Here is a 26800-nt window from a genome sequence, read left to right as displayed (position 1 = left end):
AATAGGAACTACATAGCTGCAAAAGCCTAAAATATCTACTATCTGAGTCTTCCTAGAAAAAGTTTAGTAACCCCTGGCTTAGTCCACTAGGGTACCAGGTTTGTGGGGTGATCTCCCCAAATCCCTAAGCTCTGTCTCTGGTCTCCTAAATTTTATGAGTCAGTGAAAACCAAAACTGATGTCCACCATGTTTGGCAAATGCTATCAGGGTAAAAAGAGCAATCAGAGCTGCAGTGCTCTGCTTAACTCTCTGGTTTTCTCACTTCATTCAGTACCTGTTGTGAAAATGCCTTACTTTTTTGTTAAGAACATATTCTTTCTCAAGGATTGATTTTTTTATTTCATATTTTATGCAGGAGTTTTCTCATTTACAGCAAAAGATTAATCCAGGTATTTATCCTGCCATATTATTAGAAATTGAAGGTTGAATATGTTTTCAAGTATTTTAAAATATGGCCAGGTGCGGTGGCTCACACCTATAATCCCAGCACTTTGGATCGCTTGAGGTCAGGCATTCGAGACCAGCCTGGCCAACATGGTGAAACCCCGTCTCTACTAAAAATACAATTAGCTGGGCATGGTGGTATGCACCTGTAATCCCAGCTACTTGGGAGGCTGAGGCAGGAGAATCTCTTGAACCTGGGAGGTGGAGGTTGCAGTGAGCAGAGATCACACCACTGCACTCCAGCCTGGGTGACAGAGCAAGACTCCATCTCAAAAAATAAAATAAAATAAAATAAAATAAAATAGTAATACTCTTTTAATTTGACTCCATTTAACCAATCCACCAAATTAACTGATACAAAACATACTGATACCCCAGACATACTAAACACTCTCAACTAGTAAACTACTATCTAGTATGTCTATGTACTTCTGCTCATTAGTTGCTACATATCAAGAATTAGTCATATTTGTACCCAAATATATGTATGTATTTATTATTATATATATAATTAAAGATAATATAAGTCACTAAATACCAGTGTGAAAGAAATGTTTGGTAAAGGTAAACACCACATTCAACATTGAGATTTAGGGACAGGAAGATATGAATATACAGAATGTATCAACTGACTTGGTAATGTTTTATTTCTTTTGCTGAATGGTAGATGCACTGATGTCTGTTATATTATTATATATATTGTAGCAATAGGATCTTCCTTTGTGCCCAGGCTGGAGTGCAGTGATACAATCATAGCTCACTGCAACCTTGAACTCAAGCAATCCTCCTGCATCAGCCTCGCAAAGCTAGGGCTACAGGCACAATGGAGACAGGGTCTCACTATGTTGCCTCTGGCTGATTTCAAACTCCTGGCCTCATGCGACCCTCCTACATCAGCCTCCCAATGTTACATTATTGTTAATCTCTTTTTCTCTATCAAGTATTCCATAATTAATATTAAAAATAATTGTTTCTATGAAAAGTAAGTTAATCCCTGGGAAGACATTAAAAGCAAATTGTTTAAAAATTGTCCTTCTAGGTTTGAGAAAGGGATAAAAATGGGCTGGGCGTGGTGGCTCACACCTGCAACTGCTTGAGCCTAGGAGTTTGAGACCAGCCTGAGCAACAGAGTGACACCGCATCTCTACAAATAATAATTTCTTAAAAATTAGCTGGGTGTGGTGCTGTGCACCTATAGTCCCAGCTACACAGAAGGGTGAGGTGGGAGGATCACCTGAGCCTGGGAATTCAAGGCTGCAGTGAACCATGATTATGCCACTGCACTCCAGCCTGGTGAAACTGTCTCCAAAAATAAAATAAATCAAGTCATAAAATTTAGTAAGGTTTTATAACCAGACTGCTTCATGAACACTTTTAAATTTATTGTAGTACTTTAAAGCAATTTAAATGATCATTATTGACGTGCTTTCAGAAAGACACCACCTGTTGTTCCAGGTACTTGCCAGGCTGAGGCAGGAGGACCCCTTCAGCCCAGGAGTTCAAGATTGTAGTGTGCTAAGACCATGCCTATAAATTGCCACTCCAGGCCGGGTGCGGTGGCTCACGCCTGTAATCCCAGCACTTTGGGAGGCCAAGGCAGGCGGGTCACCTGAGGTCAGGAGTTCAAGACCAGCCTGGCTAACGTGGTGAAACCCTGTGTCTGCTAAAAACATAAAAACTAGCCAGGCATGGTGGCACACACCTATAGTCCCAGCTACTTGGGAGGCTGAGGCAGGAGAATCGTTTGAACCTCGGAGGTGGAGGTTGTGGTGAGCTGAGATTGTACCACCACACTCCAGCCTGGGCAACAGATCAAGACTCTGTCTCAAAAATAAATAAGTAAATAAATAGCCACTCCAATCTGGGCAACATGGAGAGGAGAGGAAAGGAAAGGATGGAGGGCTGGGGAGGGTAGGGGAGGTGAGTAGAGGGGAGAGGATCAGAGGGGGAAAGGGGAAGAGGAGGAAAGGAGGAATGAAATGAACGGAGAAGGGAAAGGGGGAAGGAAGGGGAAACGGAAAAGGAAGGGAAGGGGAAGATGGAAGGGAAGGGGGAAGGGATGGGAAGGCACTGCAAAACTCTAATCAGCTGAGCCGTACTCAAAGGCCTTGCCCTACAACCAGAAAATCAGCAAATGAACTTTTATCTACATGTGTATGTTTTAGGTCGATATAAAATGTTTATCATGGCTCTTTCTAAGAAGCATGTTTAAATTAGGTAACTGCCTTCAATCTCAATCATGTTAGATAAGAGGGCTTCTAGTAGAAAGTATATCTGTTGAATCACATTACCAAACAGTGCACCATATACTTTAGTGTATGATAAAATAATTATGTTTCCTAATTATCTGAGGCTTCTTAGTTGGTCAACAGATGATGCTAACGCCAATGAGGCCAAGTTCTAAATTTCTTATGTTCTATGGCCTCATGCTATACCTTGAAACCTGGTTCACTATAAACATAGAAAGAAAACTAAAGAATATGGATAAATGTATTAATAATATTACAGAAACTCTTCAAGATTGTATATTCTTGGGAAAATATATAAGACAAAATGACAAGCTTAAAAGCATTTATACATCAGTTATGTAAAGAAAACAAAAGCTTAGAAAACCTACATAAAGTCATTAATAGAAGAGATTCAATTTTTCTTTATACTTTCTGTTTTCCAAATATGCTCCAATTATATCGAAGTGTTCTTTTTAAAAAAATTAACTTTTTAAATTATATGGCCCGGCTGGGCACCGCAGCTCACACCTGTAATTCCAGCACTTTGGAAGGCCGAGGCAGGTGGATCACCTGAAGTCAGGAGTTCGAGACCAGCCTGGCCAACATATAGTGAAACCCCATCTCTACTAAAAATACAAAAATCAGCGGGGTGTGGTAGCGCATGCCTGTAATCCCAGCTATTCGGGAGACTGAGGCAAGAAAATTGCTTGAACCCAGGTGGCGGAGGTTGCAGTGAGCTGAGATTGTGCCACTGCACTCCAGCCTGGGCAACAGAGCGAGACTCCATCTCAAAATAAATAAATAAATAAAAATAAACTATATGGCCCAATCACCTGAGGTCAGGAGTTCGAGACCAGCCTGGCCAACATGGCAAAACTACGTCTCTATTAAAAATACAAAAATTAGCCAGGCGTGGTGGCGCATGCCTGTAATCCCAGCTACACAGGAGACCGAGGCAGGAGAATCACTTGAAGCTGGGAGGTGGAGGTTGCAGTGAGCCAAGATCGCGCCACTGCACTCTAATCTGGGTGACAGAGGCAGACTCTCTCAAAAAACAAAAAAAATTGATTAACTAAATTAAATTATATGGCCCAATGGCATGGTGCTATTTTTAATTTTATATTTATTGACATCAGTTTGGTAAAATTTATTACTTTTTTAAAAAGCTTTGAAAATAACTTTATAAAACTAAAATTAACCTTTTCCAGAAGTAATCTTTGAAGTACTAAAGAAAAGACTGCCATGCTGAAGATCCATCATTTCTCCCTTCAGTTTGTCCAATGCAACATCAACAAGGGCAAGTTCATCAGCCAAATCCTAAAATACACAAAAGTTCTGAATAAAATGTTCCTACTTAAGTTTTAGGAGAATAAGAAGAATTTTCATGTGGCTACTTGATAATTAAAGGAATCTCATATTTTAATAGGGAAAAATGATATAAAAATAGTTTTTCAATGAGCCTGGGTGACCGAAAGTCAAGGTAAGTAAATATTAAGATGTAGCAAAAATTGTTTGACTTCATATAATTGTTAGAACTTTTTAGAGCTGGGTGTTTTTTGTTTTTGTTTTTTTTGCCATTCAGATAACAGTTTGAAACCAAGGAAAATAAAATGATTTCAAAGGCTTTTATTATATTTAGCCTTTATTTTTGTGTTTTTTGTTTTGTTTTGTTTGAGATGAAGTCTCACTCTGTCGCCCAGGCTGGAGTGCAGTGGCACAATCTCGGGCGCTGCAACCTCCGTCTCCCAGGTTCAAGCAATTTTCGTGCTTCAGCCTCCCGAGTAGCTGGGATTACAGGCGCCCGCCACCATGTCCGGCTAATTTTTGTATTTTTAGTACAGACGGGGTTTCACCATATTGGTCAGGCTGGTCTCAAACTCCTAACCTCAAGTGATCTACCCATCTCAGCCTCGCAAAGTCCTGGGATTACAGGCCTGAGCCACTGCGCCCGGCCAGGATTTTATTATATTTAACCTTAACCCTAATTTCTGAGTTGGCTAAAGCTGCTTTTAGTATGCGTCGTTATGGCCCAAACAGGAAGGTAACCACCTCTGATGAACACTTATTGTTTTCATCTGTCTAGTGTCCCTTTTTCTGGTAATAGAATTTCTCTTTTCCATGGGAACCCATTCCATATGTTTCAGTGCAGTACAATTAACATTGGTTTTCCAAGCTTAGGGTAGATGGGCATAAAACCAGACCTAGCCAATTGTTCCATCCTTTCCTTCTGGTCACAGAAATCAGTTCATAAGTGGACATATGGCCCAGGTATAAGAAACAAGCATGTCTATGAAGTTTGAAAATGGAAGACGGAAGATTACATCTCACTTTTCTTTGGAATCATAAGCTCTAAGAATAACATGCAAATCTAAGAACATTAGTAAGGACTGTAGAGTTGGAGAAAAAACAAGAATCTAAGAACAAACTGTACAGCCATCTTTACCACCACATAGAAAGACTCTACGAATTAAGCCAACAGAGAAAATCTAAACCAAGATATACAAAGACTATGTCTTGATATGTGTGAACTTCAGAATCCGGTAGTACCTGAAGCAGTTTTGCCCTGTTTCAAGTTACATGAACAATATATCGTCTTTTTCTGCTTACCCTAATTTAAATTGGGTTTTTGTCACATGTGACAGAGTACGGAACTATATACAAGGAGTGTATTCATTCAGATTTCAATAGCCAGATTCCAAAAGCGAACAGTAAGGGAAAGAAGTAAAAGTCCCTACTTAAGGCCAGGCGTGGTGGCTCATGCCTGTAATCCCAGCACTTTGGGAGGCTGAGGCAGGCGGATCACGAGGTCAAGAAATCAAGGCCATCCTGGCCAACATGATGAAACCCCGTCTCTACCAAAAATATAAAAATTAGCTGGGCGTGGTGGCACATGCCTGTAGTCCCAGCTACTCAGGAGGCTGAGGCAGGAGAATCGCTTGAACCCGGGAGGCAGAGGTTGCCGGGAGCCGAGATCCTGCCGCTGCACTCCAGCCTGGCAACAGAGCGAGACTCCGTCTCAAAAAAAGAAAAAAGAAGAGAACAATAAACACTGGGGACTCCAAAAGCAGAGAGGGAGGAGGGCACAAGGGTTAAAAACAATACCTATTGGCAGCCAGGTGTGGTGGCTCATGCCTGTAATCCCAGTACTCTGGGAGGCCGAGGCAGGCGGATCACTTGAGGTCAGGAGTTCGAAACCAGCCTGGCCAACACGGAGAAACCCCATCTCTACTAAAAATATAAAAAATTAGCCAGGCCTGGTGGTGCATGCCTGTGGCCCCAGTTATTCAAGAGGCTTAGGCAGGAGAATCGCTTGATCCCGGGAGGTGGAGGTTGCGGTGGGCCAAGATCGCGCCACTGCACTCCAACCTGGGTAACAGACAAATCCTGTCTCAAAAAAAGAAAAAGAAAAGGAAAGTCAGAAAAAAAAAAGAAAGGAAAAGAAAGAAGAAGTTTTAAAAAAAAAGGAAAAGAAAGAGAGAAAGAAAAAGGAAGGAAGGAAGGGAGGGAGGGAGGGAGGAAAGGTCAAAGGATACATAATTGCTTTCAAGGGATTAACCTTGCAACCCTGAATACATCGACATATACAACACTCTGAAGTGCTCACTTGATTTTCAGCCACAGGATGGGCTTCTCACTCACCTTCAGTAAGATACTAATAGCACAAGCCATGCCTACGGCACCAGTTCCAACAATAGTAATTTTACACTGGGAGTCTTTATCATCCTCAATTAGCTTCTCAATTAGCTGCTCCTTGACAGTTGACATTTGGAGAACCTGATAGGGATAATGCAATTTCATTGGATTAACCACACTGAACATCTAAGAAACTACCTCTTCAGTTTACAGAATGTTGGAGCCGGGGATGGGGGGAAGCCAAAGAAAGAATTTCCTGGTCAAAGGATGCGGGGAGGGTAAAGCAAGGCCCAGTCTACCAGGCAATGGGAGGGCTGGGGCACCAGCGGGCTTTTGGATTTCTCCCTGCCCCCAGCCACCACTTTCACCCCAGCACCACACGCTCACAAATGCTTTGCTTGGCGCAATCAGTACAGATGACCCACAAGGACAAAGCACCACCTTTGAAGGAAGGCACAGAAGTGACACCAGAAAAATACACCAACGACAGTTGAGGCGCTAAGCCCGGCGACGGTTGCCCTCCGTGCGACTCGAGACACGCACGTTCCCCCGCTCGGCTCTTATGCGTCAGCACGCAAGCTCCGCCCCCCGCCGGCCCAGGCGCGGGCATGGGGCGTCTTTTCTGCCCTGGAGAGCTGTGTGGGTGGTGGCGGTCCAAATCACCGAAATGCTGATGCGAAGAATTCTAGACTGGCCCAAAGAGTGTGCAAGACGGGGATATCCATGCATTATTTGCAGGATTTTAAAAATTATTAACTTCTGTAACTTCAGGACTGAGTGCTGAAATAAAGTTAGAATTTCTCTTGAGAGAACAGAAGGTAGTAATGAAACGCAAAGATGCGAAGTATGCTTTCAATTTACAGCAAGAAATTGTTGATATTTATAACTCATGGCCGGACGCGGTAGCTCACACCTGTAATCCCAGCACTTTGGGAGGCCGAGGCAGGTGGATCACCTGAGGTCAGGAGTTTGAGAACAGCCTGGCCAACATGGCGAAACCCCGTCTCTACTAAAAATATAAAATTAGTCGGGCATGGTGGTGCATGCCTGTAGTCCCAGCTACTTGGGAGGCTGAGGCAGGAGAATCGCTTGAACCCAGGAGGCGGAGGTTGCAGTGAGCCAAGATCACGCCACTGCACTCCAGACTGGGCAACAAGAGAGAAACTCCATCTCAAAAAAAATTTACATATATATATATTTTTTTTGTGAGAGAGATATATATCTCACAGAAGGGGACACAACCTACTCCATCTTTTGTAGAGTATTTGCATTTGAACCTTTTTCAAAATCCAAAATATAATTTATTTTTCTTATAATAGCCTGTAGTGTTGTTATTGTTGTTGTTTTTGAGACAGAGTCTCACTCTGTCGCCCAGGCTGGAGTGCAGTGGCGCAATCTCAGTTCACTGCAACCTCCGCCGCCTGGGTTCAAGCAATTCTCCTGCCTCAGCCTCCCAAGTAACTGGGACTACAGGCGTGCGCCACCACGCCCGGCTAATTTTTGTATTTTTAGTAGAGATGGGGTTTCACCATGTTGGCCAGGATGGTCTCCAACTCCTGACCTCGTGATCCGCCCTCCCAAAGTGTTGGGATTACAGGCATGAGCCACCGTGCTGAGCCACCGTGCCCAGCCGCCGGGCAAATTTTTTTGTATTTTTTTGTATTTCACCTTGCTGGCCAGGCTGGTCTCGAACTCTTGACCTCAAGTGATCCACCCACCTCGGCCTCCCAAAGTGCTGGGATTACAGGCGTGAACCACCGCACCCAGTCAGTATTTGTTTTCAGTATGGTTCAGATTATGCAATAACCCTGCTTTAAACTCTTCCGTGGCTTTCCATTACAGGTAGAGTAATCCACTTTTACCACAACCTAGATCTTCAAGATTTGGCCTCCTACCCCCACTTCCCATATCATCTCAGGACACTCAATACACTTCCTTCCAACTAGGCTTTGGACAGCTTTTTTGAATCAGGACTTTTTGCTGTTCTTTAAACCAAGAAAGCTCTTTCCCCAGCCCTTCTCAAGGTTAATTCCTCATTTTCAGCTTTGCACATACATACTCTGGCTTTCCTTGACAAATGTCAACTACCATCATTTCCTGTATATCTCTCTCTTATGGCACTTTTCTCAACCAGCAACTAGCCTGAAGCTAGAGGCCTCCTATAGCAGACAGGAGCAGCAACCACTTGGTCCTATACCTCCACAGCAACCTCATTTATCCCCGGGCTGAGAGGGAGATTGCTGGCCTGGATGGACTGGAAATTTAAGCTCTACACCTGCCTCAGGCCCCTGGCGGCCAAGGAAGGTATCAGCTTGGTAGTGGCCAAACTGATGCTAGATGACTAGAACTGGCTCTTCATCCATGCCTGCCCAAATATTCCAAATTTACTTAACATTTTGCTTACTTGATTGCAGTAACTTTAGAACCAAAATTTGTCTTTATTTATTCTTGTACATTGCAACATTTACCAAAGCATAGTAGGTACTCACTAAAGAATTTTTGGGCCAGACATGGTGGCTCACTCCTGCAATCCCAGCACTTTGGGAAGCCGAGGCTTCAGCCCAGGAGTTCAAGACCAGTCTGGCAACATAGGGAGACCCCCATCTCTACCCCCAAAAATAAAAATAAAATAAAATAAAATAATTTTTTTTGAGACAGAGTCTCGCAGTCTCGCCCAGGCTGTAGTACAGTGGTCCGATCTCGGCTCACTGCAAGCTCCGCCTCCCGGGTTCACGCCATTCTCCTGCCTCAGCCTCCCGAGTAGCTGGGACTACAGGCGCCCGCCACCATGCCCAGCTAATTTTTTGTATTTTTAGTAGAGATGGAGTTTCACCATGTTAGCCAGGATGTTTTCAATCTCCTGACCTTGTGATCCACCCTCCGCCTCAGCCTCCCAAAGTGCTGGGATTACAGGCGTGAGCCACCACACCTGGCCAAAATAAAAAAAATTTTAAAGAATTTTTAAAGAACATGGCTTTGAAGTATTGCGTTTTATTTTGGCAACATGGGCTTTAGTGGGGGGAAAAAAGGAAGTAGAACCATGTTCTGAGCATCACATTTGCTTCTACACTAACTGGCAACTTCTGTGAGATGGGGATAAGGCCTGCTTAATTTAGTTCCCAAGGTTACTATGAAAAAAAAAAATCAAGTTTCTTTGCAGAGTTGGCCTATTCCTTGCCTGGGGCAGGAAGGTACAAACTGAACCTGGAACATTTATTTTGCCCATAAGTAAGGACACTTTACAAGATTGCATTTGAAAATTCATGAAAGATTAATAGAATCAGTCTATTTCACTTAAATATTATTTTTCAGTCATGTTGGTATTGACTAATTTATTGTATCAAATAATATAAAATTAATGTAAATTTAAAAATTTTAAAGACTGAAGGTGACTCAAAGTTTACAAAAGGCTACAGGATTAAGTACAGGCCTCTTTTTGTGCTAATTAAAATATTCTTTTTTTTTTTTTGAAACAGGGTCTCACTCTGTCACCCAGGCTGGAGTACAGTGGTGGGATCTTGGCTCACTGCAACCTTTATCTCACGGGTTCAAGGGATCCTCCCACCTGAGCCTCCTGTGCAGCTAGGACTACAGGCACCTGCCACCACGCCTGGCTAATTTCTTTTTTGTAGAGACAGGCTTTTGCCATGTTGCCCAGACTGGTCTGGAACTCCTGGGCTCAAGCAATCTACCCACCTTGGCCTCCTAAAGTGCTGGGAATTTGAAGCCACTGCACCCAGCCTATATTCTAAGATTAGATACTGGTGATGGTTGCCGACTATGTGAATACACTAAAAATCCACAGAATGATACGCTTTGTAGCTGTGTCCGACCCTTTGAATGTGAGGACTCTTTAGGTGGCAGCAGGTATCCAGATCATGAACTTTTTTGTAGCTCATCAGCTATCATTAGTGTTAATTTCTTTAATTTTTATTGAGACAGTCTCGCTGTGTTGCCCAGGCTCGAGTGCAGTGGTGCCATCTTGGCTCACTTCAATCTCTGCCTCCCCGGTTCAAGCGATCCTCTCACCTCAGCCTCTTGTGCCTCAGCTTCCCAAGTAGCTGGGATTACAAACATAGGCCACCATACCTGGCAAATCTTTCGATTTTTAGTACAGATGGGGTTTCACCATGTTGGCCATGCTAGTCTTGAACTCCTAATCCACCCGCCTCAGCCTCCCCAAGTGCTGGGATTATAGGTGTCAGCCACCACAGCTGGCACGTGTTAGTGTATTTAATGTGTGGCCCAAGACAATTCTTCTTCCAATGTGGCTCAGGGAAAGCAAAAGATTGGACAACCAGGCTTTAAGATAATTCCTTCCCTTAACTAGCTCTCAGGAAAGAATCTTTGGAAAAAGATGCTGGAGTTGGGAATGACAATAATGTTGTTCAGTTAACCTTTACAAGTATGGTTTTCAGGCCTGGATAAGGGTCACAGTTGTATTTTCAGAAAAATGTACAGAAAACTTGAGGAGACATCCACCAAGGTTACTTGTTTTTTTTGGTTTTGTTTTGTTATTTTAACAGATGGGGTTTTGTTGTGTTGGCCAGGCTGGTCCCCAATTCCTGGCCTCAAGTGATCAGCCCACCTGGGCTTCCCAAAGTGCTGGGATTATAGGCATGAGCCACTGCACCCTGCCTTAAGATTGTTTTTAATTGTTACCAGCTTCCAGAGGACAAGATCTCAAAAATCTGTGTTCCCTATAGTGACACACTATCATTGCCTATATTCAGTTGGCAAATAAATTTTACATTTACATATAGAATGTTACTTTCCAATTATGATTAGCATTATTATCAAATATATAATACTTTGGGACTTACAATGGAAGTGGTACCAATACAACTCAGTTGACTATTACATCCTCTGCTATTAGTCAATAATATCCCTTTTAGAAAAAATCGTTGCAGGGTTGCCCAAGAATAGCCTAATATTTCCAAATTAATATAATAACTAGCAGCTTTATGACTTTATATCTTAATATAATGAATTAACCAAAGTAGTCACTGTTCAAGGTTTATTGGGGGTTTTAGTTGGTATAACACTTGGATAGTTGGTTGCATTGTTTGTATGTAGATCTTTTTACGTTATATGGTAATGTACACTACTGATATAGTTCACAAAATAAGATCCTTTGGAAGAATTATGCACAAGACATATGATATTGGATTTATACACTGGATCCCAGGATGTGACTCATTGGGAAAAAATGTTGGACTAGGCATGTTCAGTGAAGGAGCCAGAAAGTTATATAACACACGGTAAACATCCACCTGGCTCAAGCGGCAAATGCAGTACGTACAGCATTGGCAGTGGTGCGTCAGAGGTGGCAGAACTATTTCACACTAACCAGTTGAAGACTACACAAGATTAATACCATCCAGCATCAGGATATAGCTGTGGATTTTACAAACCATTCTTATTTCTAACTTCAGGAGTTGATGTTTTTCCCAGTCCATCTTAAAATATTACTGCTTTAATCACAGATCAGATAAAAAGGACAACATGCACAACCTCCACCTAGAATCCTGTTGTAGCCTAGACAGTGAAATGATATGACATCAGAAGACTTTAAAATTGCAGCTCCTTTTGGATCCCCCAAAGTGTATCTGCACTCTTCTTCAAACGGGCCTCTTCCTCAGAAGTCAGAGTCACCTTCACAAGGTCTGAGATTCCATTCTGTCCCAAAATGCAAGGAACACTAAGGAAGACATCATCCTTTATTCCGTAAAGACCCTGAAGATGAAATGAAAAAAAAAAAAAATCTCACATTTTGTCTATGCATTCCCAGGTTTCCCAAGACTTACAGTCTCTATAATTATAAAGCTTTTTTTTTTAATTTTTTTTTTGAGGCAGAGTCTCGCTCTGTCGCCCAGGCTGGAGTGCAGTGGCACGATCTCAGCTCACCGCAACCTCCACCTCCAGGGTTCAAGTGATTCTCCTGCTTCAGCCTTCTGGGACTACAGGCATGCGCCACCACACTTGGCTAATTTTTGTATGTTTAGTACAGATGGGGTTTCACCATGTTGGCCAGGTTGGTCTCAAATTCTTGACCTCAGGTGATCCACCTCTTGGCCTCCCAAAGTGCTGGGGTTACAAGCATGAGCCACAGAGCCCAGCCGCTTTTTTTTTTCTTTTGAGATGGAGTTTCACTCTTGTTGCCCAGGCTGGAGTGCAATGGTGCGATCTCGGCTCACTGCAACCTCCACCTCCTGGGTTCAAGTGATTCTTCTGCCTCAGTCTCCCAAGTAGCTGGGATTACAGGCGCCTGCCACCACACCTGGCTAATTTTGTATTTTTAGTAGAGACAGGGTTTCACCATGTTGGTCAGGCTGGTCTTGAACTACTGACCTCAGGTGATCCACCCCTTGGCCTCCCAAAGTGCTGGGATTACAGGCATCAGCTGCCGCACATGGCCTTTTTTTTTTTTTTTTTTTTTTTAAACAGAGGCAAGATCTCACTGTACTGCCTAGGGTGGTCTCAAACACCTGGGCTCAAGCAATTCTCCTGCCCTTGGCCTTCCAAAGTGCTGGTATTACAGCTGTCAGTCACTGTGTGTGGCCTAATTATGAAGATTTTAAAATACAACTTGAGGCCGGGTGCGGTGGCTCACACCTGCAATCCCAGCATTCAGGGAGGCCGAGGCGGGTGGATCACAAGGTCAGGTGTTCGAGACCAGCCTGGCCAATATGGTGAAACTCCGTCTCTACTAAAAATACAAAAAGTAGCTGGGCGTGGTGGCACACACCTGTAGTTCCAGCTACTTAGGAGGCTGAGGCAGAAGAATCGCTTAAACCTGGGAGGCAGAGGTTGCCGAGATTGGCCACTGCACTGCAGCCTGGGTGACAGAGGGAGACTGTCTCAAAAAAATAAAAAACTTTGATAAGTAGAAATTCCTTTCCAGGTGTTCAGTTATGATTTAATTAATAGTATAAAAGAAAGTCATTAAAAATAGTAACATAACGCTAACTTGAATATAATTTCTATTTTCCCCAATGGAGAAATAGTTTATTTCTTTTATAGTCTTCCACCTACCTCAGCATAATTGAACAAGACTTTTTTGTAGTCAAATTATCAAGTATCTATGTGTTGAACAGGCCTAATGGACATTAATCCTAAAGCTCAACCATTTCTTTCAAAAAAGGAAAGCTGTGGGTACATTAATTTATTTCACTTAAGTCAGTAATGGAAGACTTGTATTAATCTTTCTCAGAAGAATCTTTTTTAAAAAGCCAGCAAAAAGCATTCAAATACAGCGTATCACTACATAGACCTACCTTAATCATGGTGGAAACTGGGTGCACCCGCCTAAGATTCTTCATTATACTCTCTGCCAAATCTGCTACAGAGAGTCCAATAGCCCAGGATGTGTAGCCTTTGAGTTTGATCACCTCATAAGCACTGTATGATAGGAAACCATAGGTAAAGGCAGAAAAAGCAGGGTGGGAGAAAGAAAGAAAAACAAAGTTTTCATTAATACACATTTTACAGTAAATAATGCCACAATGTTGCATTATACCAAGAATAACCCTTGCACATGTATGCTAGGATATTATGTACAGGGATATTCATTAACAGTACTGTTAGTAACAGCAAAAACATGACAATCTTTCCAATGCCCTCCAACAGAAGAATGGATAAATCATGGTATACTGATACAATGGAATATTACACAGCTATCAAAAATAAACTATAGCTACTTGTAAAAAAAATTGGATAATTCTTAAAAATATAATATTGAATTTTAAAAAGAAATCCAAGATAACATAGCATCCTTAACTCAGGATTATCTCAAGTGGGAGCGTGAGGGGGACAGAGGGATAGCTGGGGGAAAGAGCACAGAATCCACTTATTTCCAAACACCAGCAGAATACTAAATTCTGATTCAACAATGTTATTTGACAGATATTGTGTTTCTTTCTTGAGCTGGGTGGTGGGTTCACAGGTTTTATTTAATTAAACAAATACAAACAAGAGGGCCTTGCTTGACCAATCACAAGAATATGTTATGAACTAAAGATTATGATTTTTTTTTTTTTTTTTTTTTTTTTGAGACGGAGTCTCGCTCTGTCACCCAGGCTGGAGTGCAGTGGCGCGATCTCGGCTCACTGCAAGCTCCAACTACCGGGCTCATGCCATTCTCCTGCCTCAGCCTCCCGAGTAGCTGGGACTACAGGCGCCTGCCACCACGCCCGGCTAATTTTTTGTATTTTTAGTAGAGACGGGGTTTCACCGTGTTAGCCAGGATGGCCTCGATCTCCTGACCTCGTGATCTGCCTGCCTCGGCCTCCCAAAGTGCTGGGATTACAGGCATGAGCCACCATGCCCGGCTATGATTCATTTTTTAATTCTATAGACCTGAGGTCCACACAGGACCACAAAGGTAAATAATGCCACCAAGTTGAAAGCTTCCCTATTTCAATAATTTTTTTTTTTCCTTTGAGACAGGCTCTTACTCTGTCACCCAGGCTAGCAGGCTCTGGAGTGCAGTGGCAGGATCTCACTTCACTGCAGCCTTGACCTCCCAGGCTCATGCGATCTTCCTGCCTCAGCCTCTCAAGTAGCTAGGACCACAGGTGCTCACCACCATGCCTGGCTAATTTGTGTATTTATTGTAGAGACAGGGTTTTGCCCTGTTGCCCAGGCTGGCCTTGAACTCCTGAGCTCAAGTGATCCTAGGGCCTGGGCCTTGCAAGGTGAGGCACATTCTTTTTTTTTTTGGCTAACATGGTGAAACCCCATCTCTACTAAAAATACAAAAAATTAGCCGGGCGTCATGGCATATGCCTGTAGTCCCAGGTACCCAGGAAGGCTGAGGCAGGAGAATCGCCTGAACCCGGGAGGCAGAGGTTGCAGTGAGCCAAGATTGCGCCACTGCACTGCAGCCTGTGCGAAAGGGCAAGATTCTGTCTCAAACAAAACAAAACAAAAAAACCACACAAGTTTTCTAACAAAAAGTTCTCAAATGCAAATACTATTACAATTTTAACCTTTTAAATAAAAATAGTAAATGTTAATATTCTGTGTTGCCAAATTAAAAGATTTATTACCTCTCAACCACCTGCTTGTGAACCTCTTTCCACTGTTCCTTATCTTTATCAGTCCCTAAATCTGGGTGCAGAGTCTTCAGAGAGACACCAGCAACATTCATTCCACTCCATACAGGCACTAAAAGAAATAGTACAGACTACATTTATTTTCATGTACCAACAGATTAGTAATTGTGATTCATTTTCCTAACTCTCTTATCTTCGGAGGAAGAATACTCAATTTTGGTAGATGGTCAAGACTACTAATGTAGTCATTACTCACTTTTAGATTAGATTTTCATTTACTTACATTATGTAAAACTAAGAATTTTAACTGTATTATAACCTGTTTCTCTGGCCAATTGAAATGTTTAACCCATGTATATTTGAAATATAAAGATAGTATGAGAACATAAGGGGGGTTTTCTTAGCATACAGAACCTAATCATAACATTTTTCAACTGTGATAATATAACTTTTGTGCATTTGGATTTGCTCATCTTTTCAGGGCCAGGCAGTACAAGTCAGGTATAAACAGCTGTGATATTAAATGACTGAAGTCATCCTAAGAACTACAGTCTTAAGATATCCATGGTAAGAAGACAAATTTCATTTCCCGTCCCCCTCGCCATAAAATGCCATATAAAATGGCAACAATCCTAACAATTCTTAACATTTAATTATACAAAATGCTAGATTTCGGGAAACCATTCCATCCTACTGAATGGATATTTGATTAGGCTCTAATTGAATAATACAATGCCCATCGACTTTTTATATAATCTTTTCAAAAACAAAAAGAAAATAACTTATGCTTACCACTGGAATCTCCATGTTCCCCAAGGACCCACCCATGACAGCTTAATGGGTGAACTCCCAGCCTTTCCCCCATCAGGTAACGGAATCGGGCTGAATCCAGATTGCAACCACTTCCAATAACACGGTTTTTGGGAAAACCACTTATCTTCCAAGCCACGTAGGTCAAGATATCCACTATGAAAAAGGAGAAAATAAAAATCACCCATTATCCTCTCCCTACACACAAAAAAGATATCCCTACTATGAAGAAAACACTTAAGCAGATACTAGGTGATCATTAGATAATGATAGGCTACTCCAGATATATGGCTTTTCAGGATCTTGATATTGATCATGGCTAACCAATAATTTTGTTAATATTTTTAATTAAGCCTCTACACTATGTATATCAAGTCCATTAATTATTCAAAAAGTAGTTTTGGCTGGGCATGACAACTCGCACCTGTAATCCCAACACTTTGGGAGGCTGAGGTGGGAGGACTGCCTGAGGCCAGCAGTTCAAGACCAGCCTGGGCAACATAGCAAAACCCCATGTCTACAAAAAACTTTTAACAAACTAGCCAGGCATATTGGTGCATGCCTGTAGTCATAGCTACTTAAGAGGCTGAGGAAGAAGGATCACCTGAGCCTAGGAGGTCAAAGCTGCCATGATCATCCCATTGCCCTCCAGCTTGGGCGACAGAGTGAGACATGCTCTCAAAAAAAAAGTATAGTAACAGTTTTATGAAAATAAACTGTTTATCAACTAAGAGACAATTATGGGCCCGGGCACGGTGGCTCACGCCTGTAATCCTAATACTTTGGGAGGCTGAGGCAGATGGATCACCTGAGCTCAGGAAGTTCAGACCAGCCTGGGCAACATGGTGAAACCCCTTTCTACTAAAACTTCAAAAATTAGCCGAGCATGGTGGCACGTGCCTGTAATCCCACCTACTTGGGAGGCTGAGGCAGGAGAATTGCTTGAACCCAGGAGGCAGAGGTTGCAGTGAGCCAAGATCGAACCACTGCACTCCAGCCTGAGCTACAAAGTGAGACTGTCTCAAAAAAAAAAAAAAGAGAATAACAATTATTCACAAACTTATCCCTTATCCAAGATCTTGGGCAGGTAATTTTAAGCTCCAACTACATTTAAAGGCATTGTATTCCCTTTAATGTTTTAAAATTATTAAAAAACAAAAAACACACACATACAAATCTCCTTAGAAGGGAAATGAAACATGAAAAATAAATGAATCGCCAGGCACGGTGGCTCACGCCTGTAATCCCAGCACTTTGGGAGGCCAAGGCGGGCAGATCACAAGGTCAGGAGATTGAGACCATCCTGGCTAACCTGATGAAACCCCGTCTCTACTAAAAATACAAAAAATTAGCCAGGCGTCGTGGTGGGCACCTGTAGTCCCAGCTACTCGGCAGGCTGAGGCAGGAGAATGGCAGGAACCCGGGAGGCGGAGCTTGCAGTGAGCCAAGATCAAGCCACTGTACTCCAGCCAGGGCGACAGAGCGAGACTCCGTCTCAAAAAAAAAAAAAAAAAAGAAAAATAAATGAATCAATAAATATGCGTGGCTGGGCACAGTGGCTCACGCCTGTAATCCTAGCACTTTGGGAGGCAGATGGACTGCTTGAGGCCAGGAGTTCAAAACCAGCCTGGCCAACATGGTGAAACCCTGTCTCTACTAAAAATATAAAAAATTAGCCATGTGTGGTGGCAGGCGCTTGTAATCCCAGCTACTTGAGAGGCTGAGGCAAAAGAATCGCTTGAACCCATGAGGCAGAGGTTGCAGTGAGCCCAGATTGCGCCACTGCACTCCAACCTGGGCGACAAGAGCAAAACTCCGCCTCAAAATATATATATATATTTTAAAATAATATTCGAAAATATTTGTAAAAGTGTATTTTTTAAAATATTTCAAAATATTTAAAATATATATAATATATATATCATATACTATCAGTTTTACTATAGCTTGTCAATTTTTATGCAGTCAAAAGCCTCACCTGGATTTGAAACAATAAGCAACTTGCAGTTCGGGCTGTATTTTACAACATTAGGAATGATGAATTTAAAGATGTTCACGTTACGCTGGACCAAATTAAGACGGCTTTCTCCCTCTTGCTGACGTGCCCCAGCCGTGATAATGACCAGCTTGGAGTTTGCAGTTACATTATAGTCTAGAGAAAAGGGGAATAATGACCAGATTAAGGCCTTTAGAATAAATTTTACCTAGGCAGCAAAAATTTGTTCCATAAATGCTCCACAAACCTTTCTTGTTCTTAGAGTTTTATCATTATGGCTTCTTAAATGGAGGAAGAGCATGTCAACATCTTCCTTGTATTCTAGTTTTAGTCAAGTTGTAACTTTACGTAACTACAATTAGGGAGAGCTGGAGGAAATCAAGTTTATTATTTGATCCTCCTATTAATTTCTTACATATCCTCAAATTTTTTGATCCCCAAGCTCAACGTTCACACTCTTCCATACTCCTGTTTCTACTTAACTGGTGTCCTATCAGCCCAGGAACAGGCAATTTCGTGTGTGTGTGTGTGTGTGTGTGGTGGTGGTGGTGGTGGTGGTAGGGGGACTTGTTTTTAAGCAGAGACAGCTTTACACTTAACAAACATATTTTGCTTCTAGATACCCTATGGCACAAGAGAGTTATAAGCCAGTGATGAAGGGAGTTGCCCATCAGCGAGGTGGCCAGTGATTTTCAGGTATCAAAATAGACACTATTTGGGCTCACATTCAGGTTTCCTGGCTGGTGCTGTTAAGTGTGAAAGGGTCAAGCCAAGAGTATTAGCTGAACAGGCTCATTTATTTACCCTATTCTCAACTTCGTGTGTGAAAGGATGTGGGGGCAAGTAAGTAACACAATGTGGTTAAATACAGACCTAAGGTTTAAGCTTTACTCATTACATTCTAATTCAGATGGTTTGCATAGCATGGACAAATTGGATTTCTATTTTAAACCATTTGCCAGAAATTGAAACTTTGATATTCACAGGCACCCAAGTGAAATTGTTCCCAGGCTCTTGCACCCGGCATTTAAAACAAAATCTTTAAAGAGCTACGATTTGAAGCCTGATAAAGCATTTAAGTCTAAAGCCGGGCACAGTGGTTCACACCTGCAATCCCAGTACTTCGGAAGGCTAAGGAGGGAGGATCACTTGAGCCCAGTGGTTCAAGACAGGCCTGGGCAACACAGTGGGTCCCCATCTCTACAAAAAGTAAAAAAATTAGCTGGGCATGGTAGCATACCCTATAGTCCCAGTTTCTTTGTGAGGGGGAGGGGATAATGAAGTGGAAGGAGGATTGCTTGAGCCCGGGGTTCGAGGCTGTGGTGAGCCATAATTGTGCAACTGCACTCTACCCTAAGCAACAAATGGAGACCATCTGGAAAAAGAATTTAAGTCAAGCATGGATTATAATATAAACTTGTTGAAATCAACCTTTGCCAGAGACAATCTTTGGTGTTCTAAGGAAAAGGCTGCCATGTTGGAGATCCATCATCTCTCCCTTCAATTTGTCTTCGATGACATCAACAAGAGCAAGTTCATCTGCCAAGTCCTAAAAGACATCAAATCTTTAGTTAAATGGAAAATTGCCACTTCTAGATTTTTAGAAGAGCATGAAAAATTTCTATATTTCCGGCATAGGAGAGTTATGTTACTTTATTAGTACAGTATCGAGATATTCAAAGTAGAGGGCACCCCATTTCAAAAGCTGACTTACAGATTACTCCATACATAGATAGCACTGACCCTCTCTCCAGCCCTGTCTCCCCACTGAAGCGAGCTCTATAGGAGTTCCACCACTGCAGATGTGGAAGCAGAACACTGGACTGGCAGTTGCTAGAATAACTTCCAATTATATAAAACTGCTCTGTCTACTCTCTCAAATTCCATCCTACACACCAATTTTAGGTTGTTATTCATTTAACTAGGTGATATTTACCAGCATCAAGACTTGAAATTAGTAAGAAATGTTCTGGCCGGGCATAGTGACTCACATCTGTAATCCCAACACTTTGGAAGGCCGAGGCGGGCAGATCACTTGAGGTCAGGAGTTCAAGACAGCCTGGCCAGGCCAGGCATGGTGGCTCACGCTTGTAATCCCAGCACTTTGGGAGGCCGAGGCAGGCAGATCACAAGGTCAGGAGATCGAGACCATCCTGGCTAACATGGTGAAACCCCGTCTCTACTAAAAAATACAAACATTTAGCCAGGCATGGTGGTGGGTGCCTGTAGTCCCAGCTACTTGGGAGGCTGAGACAGGAGAATGGCATGAACCCGGGAGGCGGAGCTAGCAGTGAGTGGAGTTCACGCCACTGCACTCTAGCCTGGGCGACACGGCGAGACTCCTTCTCAGAAAAAAAAAAAAAAGACCACCCTGGCCAATATGGTGAAGGCCTGTCTCTACTAAAAATACAAAAATTAGCCAGGCGTGGCAGTGGGTGCCTGTAGTCCCAGCTACTCGGGAGGCTGAGAGAGGAGAATCACTTGAACCCAGGAGGTCAAGTGAGCCAAGATCGTGCCACTGCACTCCAGCCAGGGCAACAAAGCGAGATTCCGTCTCAAAAAAAAAAAAGTTAAAAAGTTAAAAAGTCTGATTTCCACCCATCTTTCAGAGATGGAATCTGAACTATTCCCTGGTTGATTCCATATATGAACCAATACTAACAGTTATGGATAAATAGGTTTGTGCAGTGTATAATACTGGCAAAAAATATCCTTATAGTTGCAACTCAAAGTTCATAGGTGCATTTCAGGCCAGGAGCACCAATAACAGCTTTAATACAACTGGATGTGGTCTATCGTTACCAAAAGTTATTCAAGCTGCAGATATATCCCTAAATCATCCACAATATAATGAGTGTCAGTTACTCTTCTTACCCACACCTGAGCCAGAGGCCATCACAGAGAAAAACCATAGGCGGTTTGTAGGTGTGGGGAAAACAGCATCAATTTCTCATCTAGTGGGTAAGGAATAAAAGTTGGTGTATTATGTGGCCTTTCCTAAGAACATATGTAGAGTCACCTGTGTTGTTACAAGGCCTTTTCATAGCTCATTTCTGTCTTTAGTCCCTTCTCACTTGAATCCATTTCTATTTAGAACCCAGAATTCATCATTTTACTTTTATTAGAAACTCCACATCTTAACTTCAGATTTTTTTTTTTTGAGATGGAGTCTCGCTGTCGCCCAGGCTGGAGTGGAGTGGTGCTATCTCGGGTCACTGCAACCTCCACCTCCTGGGTTCAAGCAATTCTCCTGCCTCAGCCTCCAAAGTAGCTGGGACTATAGGCGTATGCCACCACGCCCGGCTAATTTTTTGTATTTCTAGTAGAGATGGGGTTTCATCGTGTTAGCCAGGATGGTCTCCATCTCCTGACCTCATGATCCACCCACCTCAGCCTCCTAAAGTGCTGGCATTACAAGCATGAGCCACCGTGCTCCGCCTCAGACATTTTAATGTTGTAAGCTGCCTCAATTTCTTTTAAATATAAATCAGGTTTCAATAGTGTAATAAGGAGTGCTTTACTCACAATTTCTTTTTTCTAATTAAATTTTAGCTCCATAATTGATAACAAAATTGCTATCCAAGGCACAGGGGCAATGAGATTTGGGTGGGAGAACTTATGCTTTCCCATATAATTTTACCAATAAATGACAATTTTTGAATTGTCATTTTCAATTCAAAAATCACTTTAAAAGAATTTTGGCTCATTTAAAGTCATGGACCCTTCCTTTTCATTGGTAGTCAATCCATGCATGTTAATACAGAATAATGAATTTTAGGAACTGGGTCTCCAGCCTGATAACCTTTGATTCTTTTTAATTTCAGATACTTTTGGTGTATTATCATATTTCAAAAGTTTGTTTCACAGAAAGTTATCTGAATGAGTGCATAAATCTAAATACTGTTACATGAAATGTAATAATACAATTCTAGGGGTAGGAGTGGGGGTAGAGGATGGGGTCAAGGTATGGGCTTCCAGTGTGGTAGATTCTCACTTACCTTCATTAAGATACTGATGGCACAGGCCATGCCAACAGCACCAACCCCAACAACTGTAATCTTATTCTGGGGGGTCTGTTCTTCTTTTAGAAGATTATGAATCAGCTGATCCTTTAGAGTTGCCATATTGGACTTGGAACCAAAAGGAATCTATAGGAGGAAAAACATTTAGTGTCACTACAGCTTCTTTAATGTTTATTAACCAAGAGATTTTTTTAAGCTATTTTACTTCCTTTGGGGGTATTTGCCACTATAAATCACTAGAGATGACTAAAAAGGGAGGGGAAAAAACCTAATGGTTGCCAAAAGAGAGTTGAAAGGCCTAATGACAGGGTCTGTGAAGAGTGAAGGCCCATACCTTAGCGTGGAAAAGGAATATCGACGTTTGGGTGTAAGTATAGCCTCCTGAGGGTTCACCCATCGCGGTTTATTAACCCCAAGTGGGGCTGGCCTTTCCTCAGACAAGATCACTCTGAGCTACTCCGGCTCCTACAGCAAGGGCACAGCCAGGCTTCTCAAGTAAAAACCAGAGATACGTGCAGAAAAGCCATTAACTGCCACAAAGCTCAAGCCCAAGGCACAGGAGCCTGCGGTGATCCGCGCGCATGCGCGCTTTGTGGCTCTCCTTCCCGCTCGGAAAGGTGGGCGGAAATCAGACTAATTGCTGGGTCCTCCGAACGCCCGGCTTTTACGCCCCGCCCAAGTACGGAAGATGGGCGGGCCCAGGAACTTGTGCGCGTGCGCATGCGCATTACAGCGCGCAGGGCGAAGCCGATTAGTCTAGCGGCCTCCGGCCGTTGGGAAGCGGGCATCGGGCCAGAAGGCAGAAGGCTGAGAAGCCCCGCCCGTAAGCAGAGGCAATCTGGAGCTATGCAGCTCAGTGGGTGAGAGGGAGGGAGCTGGGATTCAGACTTCAGACCTAATGAATGCCCCGAAGCAGACGCCAGCAACGTGAAGCCTAGCTGGCAGCCTCCCAGGTCTGGCGTGCAGCCAGCGCCAGACTTTAAATCGCAATACTAGAAACCAGGGCCTGTTAACCAACCGGGAGGGAGGCGCACGGTGTGGCTTCTGCCGTGATCCTTGTTGCAAAGGCCTGTCAGGCCCAGTATGAAGAAATAGTTTCAGTACAGGGAGTGTAGAAATAGCTGCAGAAGGCCTGAGGCCTGCAGCCCTAGAGTTAATAGCTACTTGGTGGAACCCTCGAATTCTTTCCACCTTGTTAATCCAACCCTGCACTGCATTCGCTGGAGGAAATATCACAGGCTGCATCCCCAAAGTATCACGTCTAGTTTTGACACCACTCCAAAGGGCAAAAATCCGAGAGGACCTCTAGGCAGGCAGTCAGCCCAGAGTCACCAAGCTGGAGCCAGGTCTCTCCTTACAAATCACTGCTATTTCTAGACAGCCTTGTAAGGTTTCTAGCCTGGCAGGGGGAAGGGAGTTCCTGCGGACACCTGCTAGCTTCACTGAACGGCCCCGGGATCCAATGCTACCTTTAATGTAGGGGCGGAGGTGGGAGGGCATGGGATGAGGGAAGGGTGCGTCTAGAGGCGAGAGACATGCAAAAACGAGTTCTACACCTCACCTCTGCCGCCTACTCACTGGGAACTTAGAGATCCCTGTCTCCTAGCTTTCGGTCTCCCCATTTGTTAAAAGGAGGAGTTGGTACCGGCGGATCCTACTCAACTGACCGTCTGAGGTGCGGAAGGGCTGGGATGCTGCCTGCTTCATCTTTGCACGCGCCGTGCCTAGCGCAGCCCGAGATACACCAGTAGCTTCTTAATAAATGCGCAAAGAGCTCCCTATAATCTGCAGGCAGCAGCTGCCCTCACGGAGGCCACCTCTCGAGCGTCCCAAGAGAAAAATGCAAGCCACGTGGTACTCAGCCGCTTTCCGGCTTTCAAGAACCCGCCCCGGACAAGCTGAGGCTTTTTTGGCTCTATGGGCTCCGAGAACTCGACCTCGAGTTTTGCACCGCCCGCCGATTTCGAGCCCAGAGGTATCCCCCACCCTTAAGGCCTATCATATCCTTGTTCCGCATCCACCCGGGTTTTCGACCCCTGCTTGGGTGCGGCCAACTCCTCGGTTCCCCAGCGTGGCCAGAAGCCATGGTTCCCGCTTAGAGCAAAAGCAGAGCGCGGCGAGCTCCGAACACATGCGTTGTGTGGGCCGCCGCCCAGAGATCTGCGGGCTGTGCTTCTGGAAAGCGGCTCCTACACCTCCCAGGAGCAGGAACCCCTTCGCGAGCAGCGGAGGCCAGCAGAACCAGAGGCAGTTGGTTCTACCCGCCCATCCCTCTGGCGCCGTGCGCGCAGGGCCCTACCGTACCGGGAATGCACGTCGGGCGGTCGTCGGGAGCGCGTAGCAATGAGATCCGGAATCGGCGGCAGCGGCTGCAGCACGCTGAGCTGGGCGCGGGAGGGGCCTTAAGTGGAACAGCTATGCTGACGTCAGCGGGGGGGGGGGCCGGCGGACGTGCGGGAACCCACGTGTGAGTCGGGCTGGGGGTGGATGCCGAGCCAGGCGGGGCACTGGAGAGGCCCGGGTGGCGCGCGCAGCCAGACAACCGACCGGCAGACTGCTCCACGTGCGCTGGAAATCTAAGTAAGGTGCTGCCCTCCAACCACAGAAGCCCCGGGGTCGGAGCCATGAGCCTGAGTCAGGACGACCTTCAGTTTCCTCGTCCATGAAACCTGGGGAGGTTACTCTCAGGAAGGCTTGGATCTGTTTCTTCTTCATCCCTGTTTCTCAGTGTCCAGAACAGCTTCTGGCACGTAATAGGCACTCCACAAATATTTGTTGAACGAAAGGAAGAAAATGCCTAGCAGTCAGTCAGTCTGTTCTTACCTAAGTCGAGTGACCTCCAAAACTCGACGCTGCTTTTCCCTCTGCTGCTAAGCCTACCAGCTCCCACTCACAGTGAAGCCTTGGCCTCTCAGGCCTTGCAGGGTGACTCAGTTCAAATTTACATTTTATTCTGTACTTCCTACTGCCCACCCCATTGGCATCTCATCTCGAGTCTCAGCCATACCCAAGAACTGTCAGTGGCTTGTTTTTTTGGTTTTGGTTTTTTGTTTGTTTATTTGTTTTTTGGTATTTTTCGAGACAGGGTCTCACTCTGTTACCCAGGCTGGAGGGCAGTGGCATGATCATGGCTTCCTGCAGCCTCGACCTTCTGGCTCAAGCGATCCTCCCACCTCGGCTCCCCGAAGTGACTGGGACTACAAGCGCGCCCACTTGCCCTGCGATTTTTTTTTTAATTATTAATTTTTTTTTTTTTGAAACGGAGTCGCTCTGTCGCCCAGGCTGGAGTGCAGTGGGCTGATCTCGGCTCACTGCAACCTCCGCCTCCCGGGTTCAAGCGAATCTCCTGCCTCAGCCTCCTGAGAAGCTGGGATTACAGCCAAGCGCCACCACGCCCGGCTAATTTTTATAATTTTTAGTAGAGACGGGGTTTCACCATGTTGGTCAGGCTGATCTCAAACTCCTGGCCTCAAGTGATCTGGCCGCCTCGGCCTCCCAAAGAGCTGGGATTACAGGCGTGAGCCACCGTGCCCAGCTCAATTTTTTGTTTTCTTATCATACTTACCTCTGGGCCTGTATTCTTGCTGATTCCATTGCCCAGCCCGCCCTCCTCCATCTCTTCTTTAATTTGTAGCAATACTTCCCCACTGTGGGGTATATTATGAAATATATTTGGTAAGCCCTTGAGTATGCCAAAATTTCCTGAATTTTCTGATAGAAGTGTCTTTTGTTATTTATAAAGAGCCTTTTTCCCTGACTTAATGTTAATGAATGAGGAGTCTTAGCCTCAGGAAGGAGCCAGTCATGGGAAAGACCAAATGATTAGGGAATTAGAGGGCTGGAACTTTCAGCCCAAAGGGGTGGATGGGTTTACCTACTCCCTGAACCTACAGCAGCAGCCCAGTGCAGCTTTGAGATAGATCCATAACTGAGTTTCTTGGTTTTGACAGAAAACTCTAACCTCAGCTCCAAAATAGCACAAGGGGCCAGGTGCAGTGACTCATGCCTGTAATCCCAGCACCAATGTGGTTGAGGTGGGAGGACTGCTTGAGGCCAGGAGTTCGAGACTAGCCTGGGCAGCATAGTGAGACCCTGTCTCAAAAAAAAAAAAAAAAAAAATAGCAGGGCATGCTTGCATGTTCTAACAGTTTTCCCATCACTCTAGATTCTAAGATCACTCTAGGTTCTGAAATGGGGCTCTCACCTCAAACACACAGCTGGAAAGTTTAGGGGTGGGCCACTGATTCTTCAGAGTACCTCAGGGCAGGGCAGATTGCCACAGTGTTTTCCGGTTCCTCAGTCTTTGCAACAGTGTTCTCAGTCAGGGCTGGGCCCCTGCCTGCCTACCAAATGTGACCACTGCTGCTGGGAAGAGGTGTGCAGAAGGCAGAGAGCTGAAGTTGGCTGGGGAGACGAAGAATTTTCACCTGAAAGGCTTGGGTTTGGGCACTCTGAGATGACCTGTGAAGATAAACTAGGTAGAGTCTTCATTCCCCTAATTTATGATACCTAGCAACAGCTTGCTCCAAGCACAGCTTCAGGCTTCTTAGGCAGAACAACAGCCAGTATTTGACTCCACAAATATGAATAAAACAAATACCATTTACTGA

The 26800-nt window shown here is 44.1% G+C and overlaps 2 protein-coding genes across 4 annotated transcripts in view; both read right to left on the bottom strand.

Moving 5' to 3' along the window:
* Positions 1-6870, bottom strand: part of LDHC (lactate dehydrogenase C) — a 38922-nt gene extending 32052 nt beyond the window's left edge. The window contains exons 1-3 of one of the 2 annotated variants that reach the window (XM_004050791.4): positions 6748-6870; positions 6313-6447; positions 3873-3990 (exon numbers count right to left, since the gene is read on the bottom strand). In XM_004050791.4, the coding sequence (XP_004050839.1) occupies positions 3873-3990; positions 6313-6438 (244 nt within the window). In that variant the 5' untranslated portion in view covers positions 6439-6447; positions 6748-6870. Of the gene's footprint in view, positions 1-3872; positions 3991-6312; positions 6448-6693 lie in introns of both variants that reach the window. The other variant, XM_004050792.3, reaches the window with a different exon arrangement.
* A 4439-nt stretch (positions 6871-11309) lies between these two features.
* LDHA (lactate dehydrogenase A) lies at positions 11310-24625 on the bottom strand. 2 transcript variants are annotated; one of them, XM_004050786.5, is made up of 8 exons: positions 24495-24625; positions 22167-22316; positions 19600-19717; positions 18151-18324; positions 16155-16328; positions 15357-15474; positions 13584-13707; positions 11310-12042 (listed from the first exon to the last, which is right to left on the bottom strand). In XM_004050786.5, the coding sequence occupies exons 2-8, from the start codon at positions 22290-22292 to the stop codon at positions 11878-11880; spliced, it is 999 nt and encodes a 332-aa protein (XP_004050834.1). In that variant the 5' UTR covers positions 22293-22316; positions 24495-24625; the 3' UTR covers positions 11310-11877. The 2 variants fall into 2 exon arrangements, with proteins under 2 accessions (XP_004050834.1, XP_004050837.1); XM_004050789.4 differs by lacking the exon at positions 24495-24625 and adding an exon at positions 22525-23764.
* Between the last annotated feature and the right edge of the window lie 2175 nt (positions 24626-26800).

Source organism: Gorilla gorilla, chromosome 9 (genome assembly GCF_029281585.2).
Source record: "Gorilla gorilla gorilla isolate KB3781 chromosome 9, NHGRI_mGorGor1-v2.1_pri, whole genome shotgun sequence".
In the NCBI taxonomy this organism is placed as follows: Eukaryota; Metazoa; Chordata; class Mammalia; order Primates; family Hominidae; genus Gorilla; species Gorilla gorilla.
Note: the sequence above shows the minus strand (reverse complement) of the source record. Positions and strands in the feature narration are given on the sequence as shown.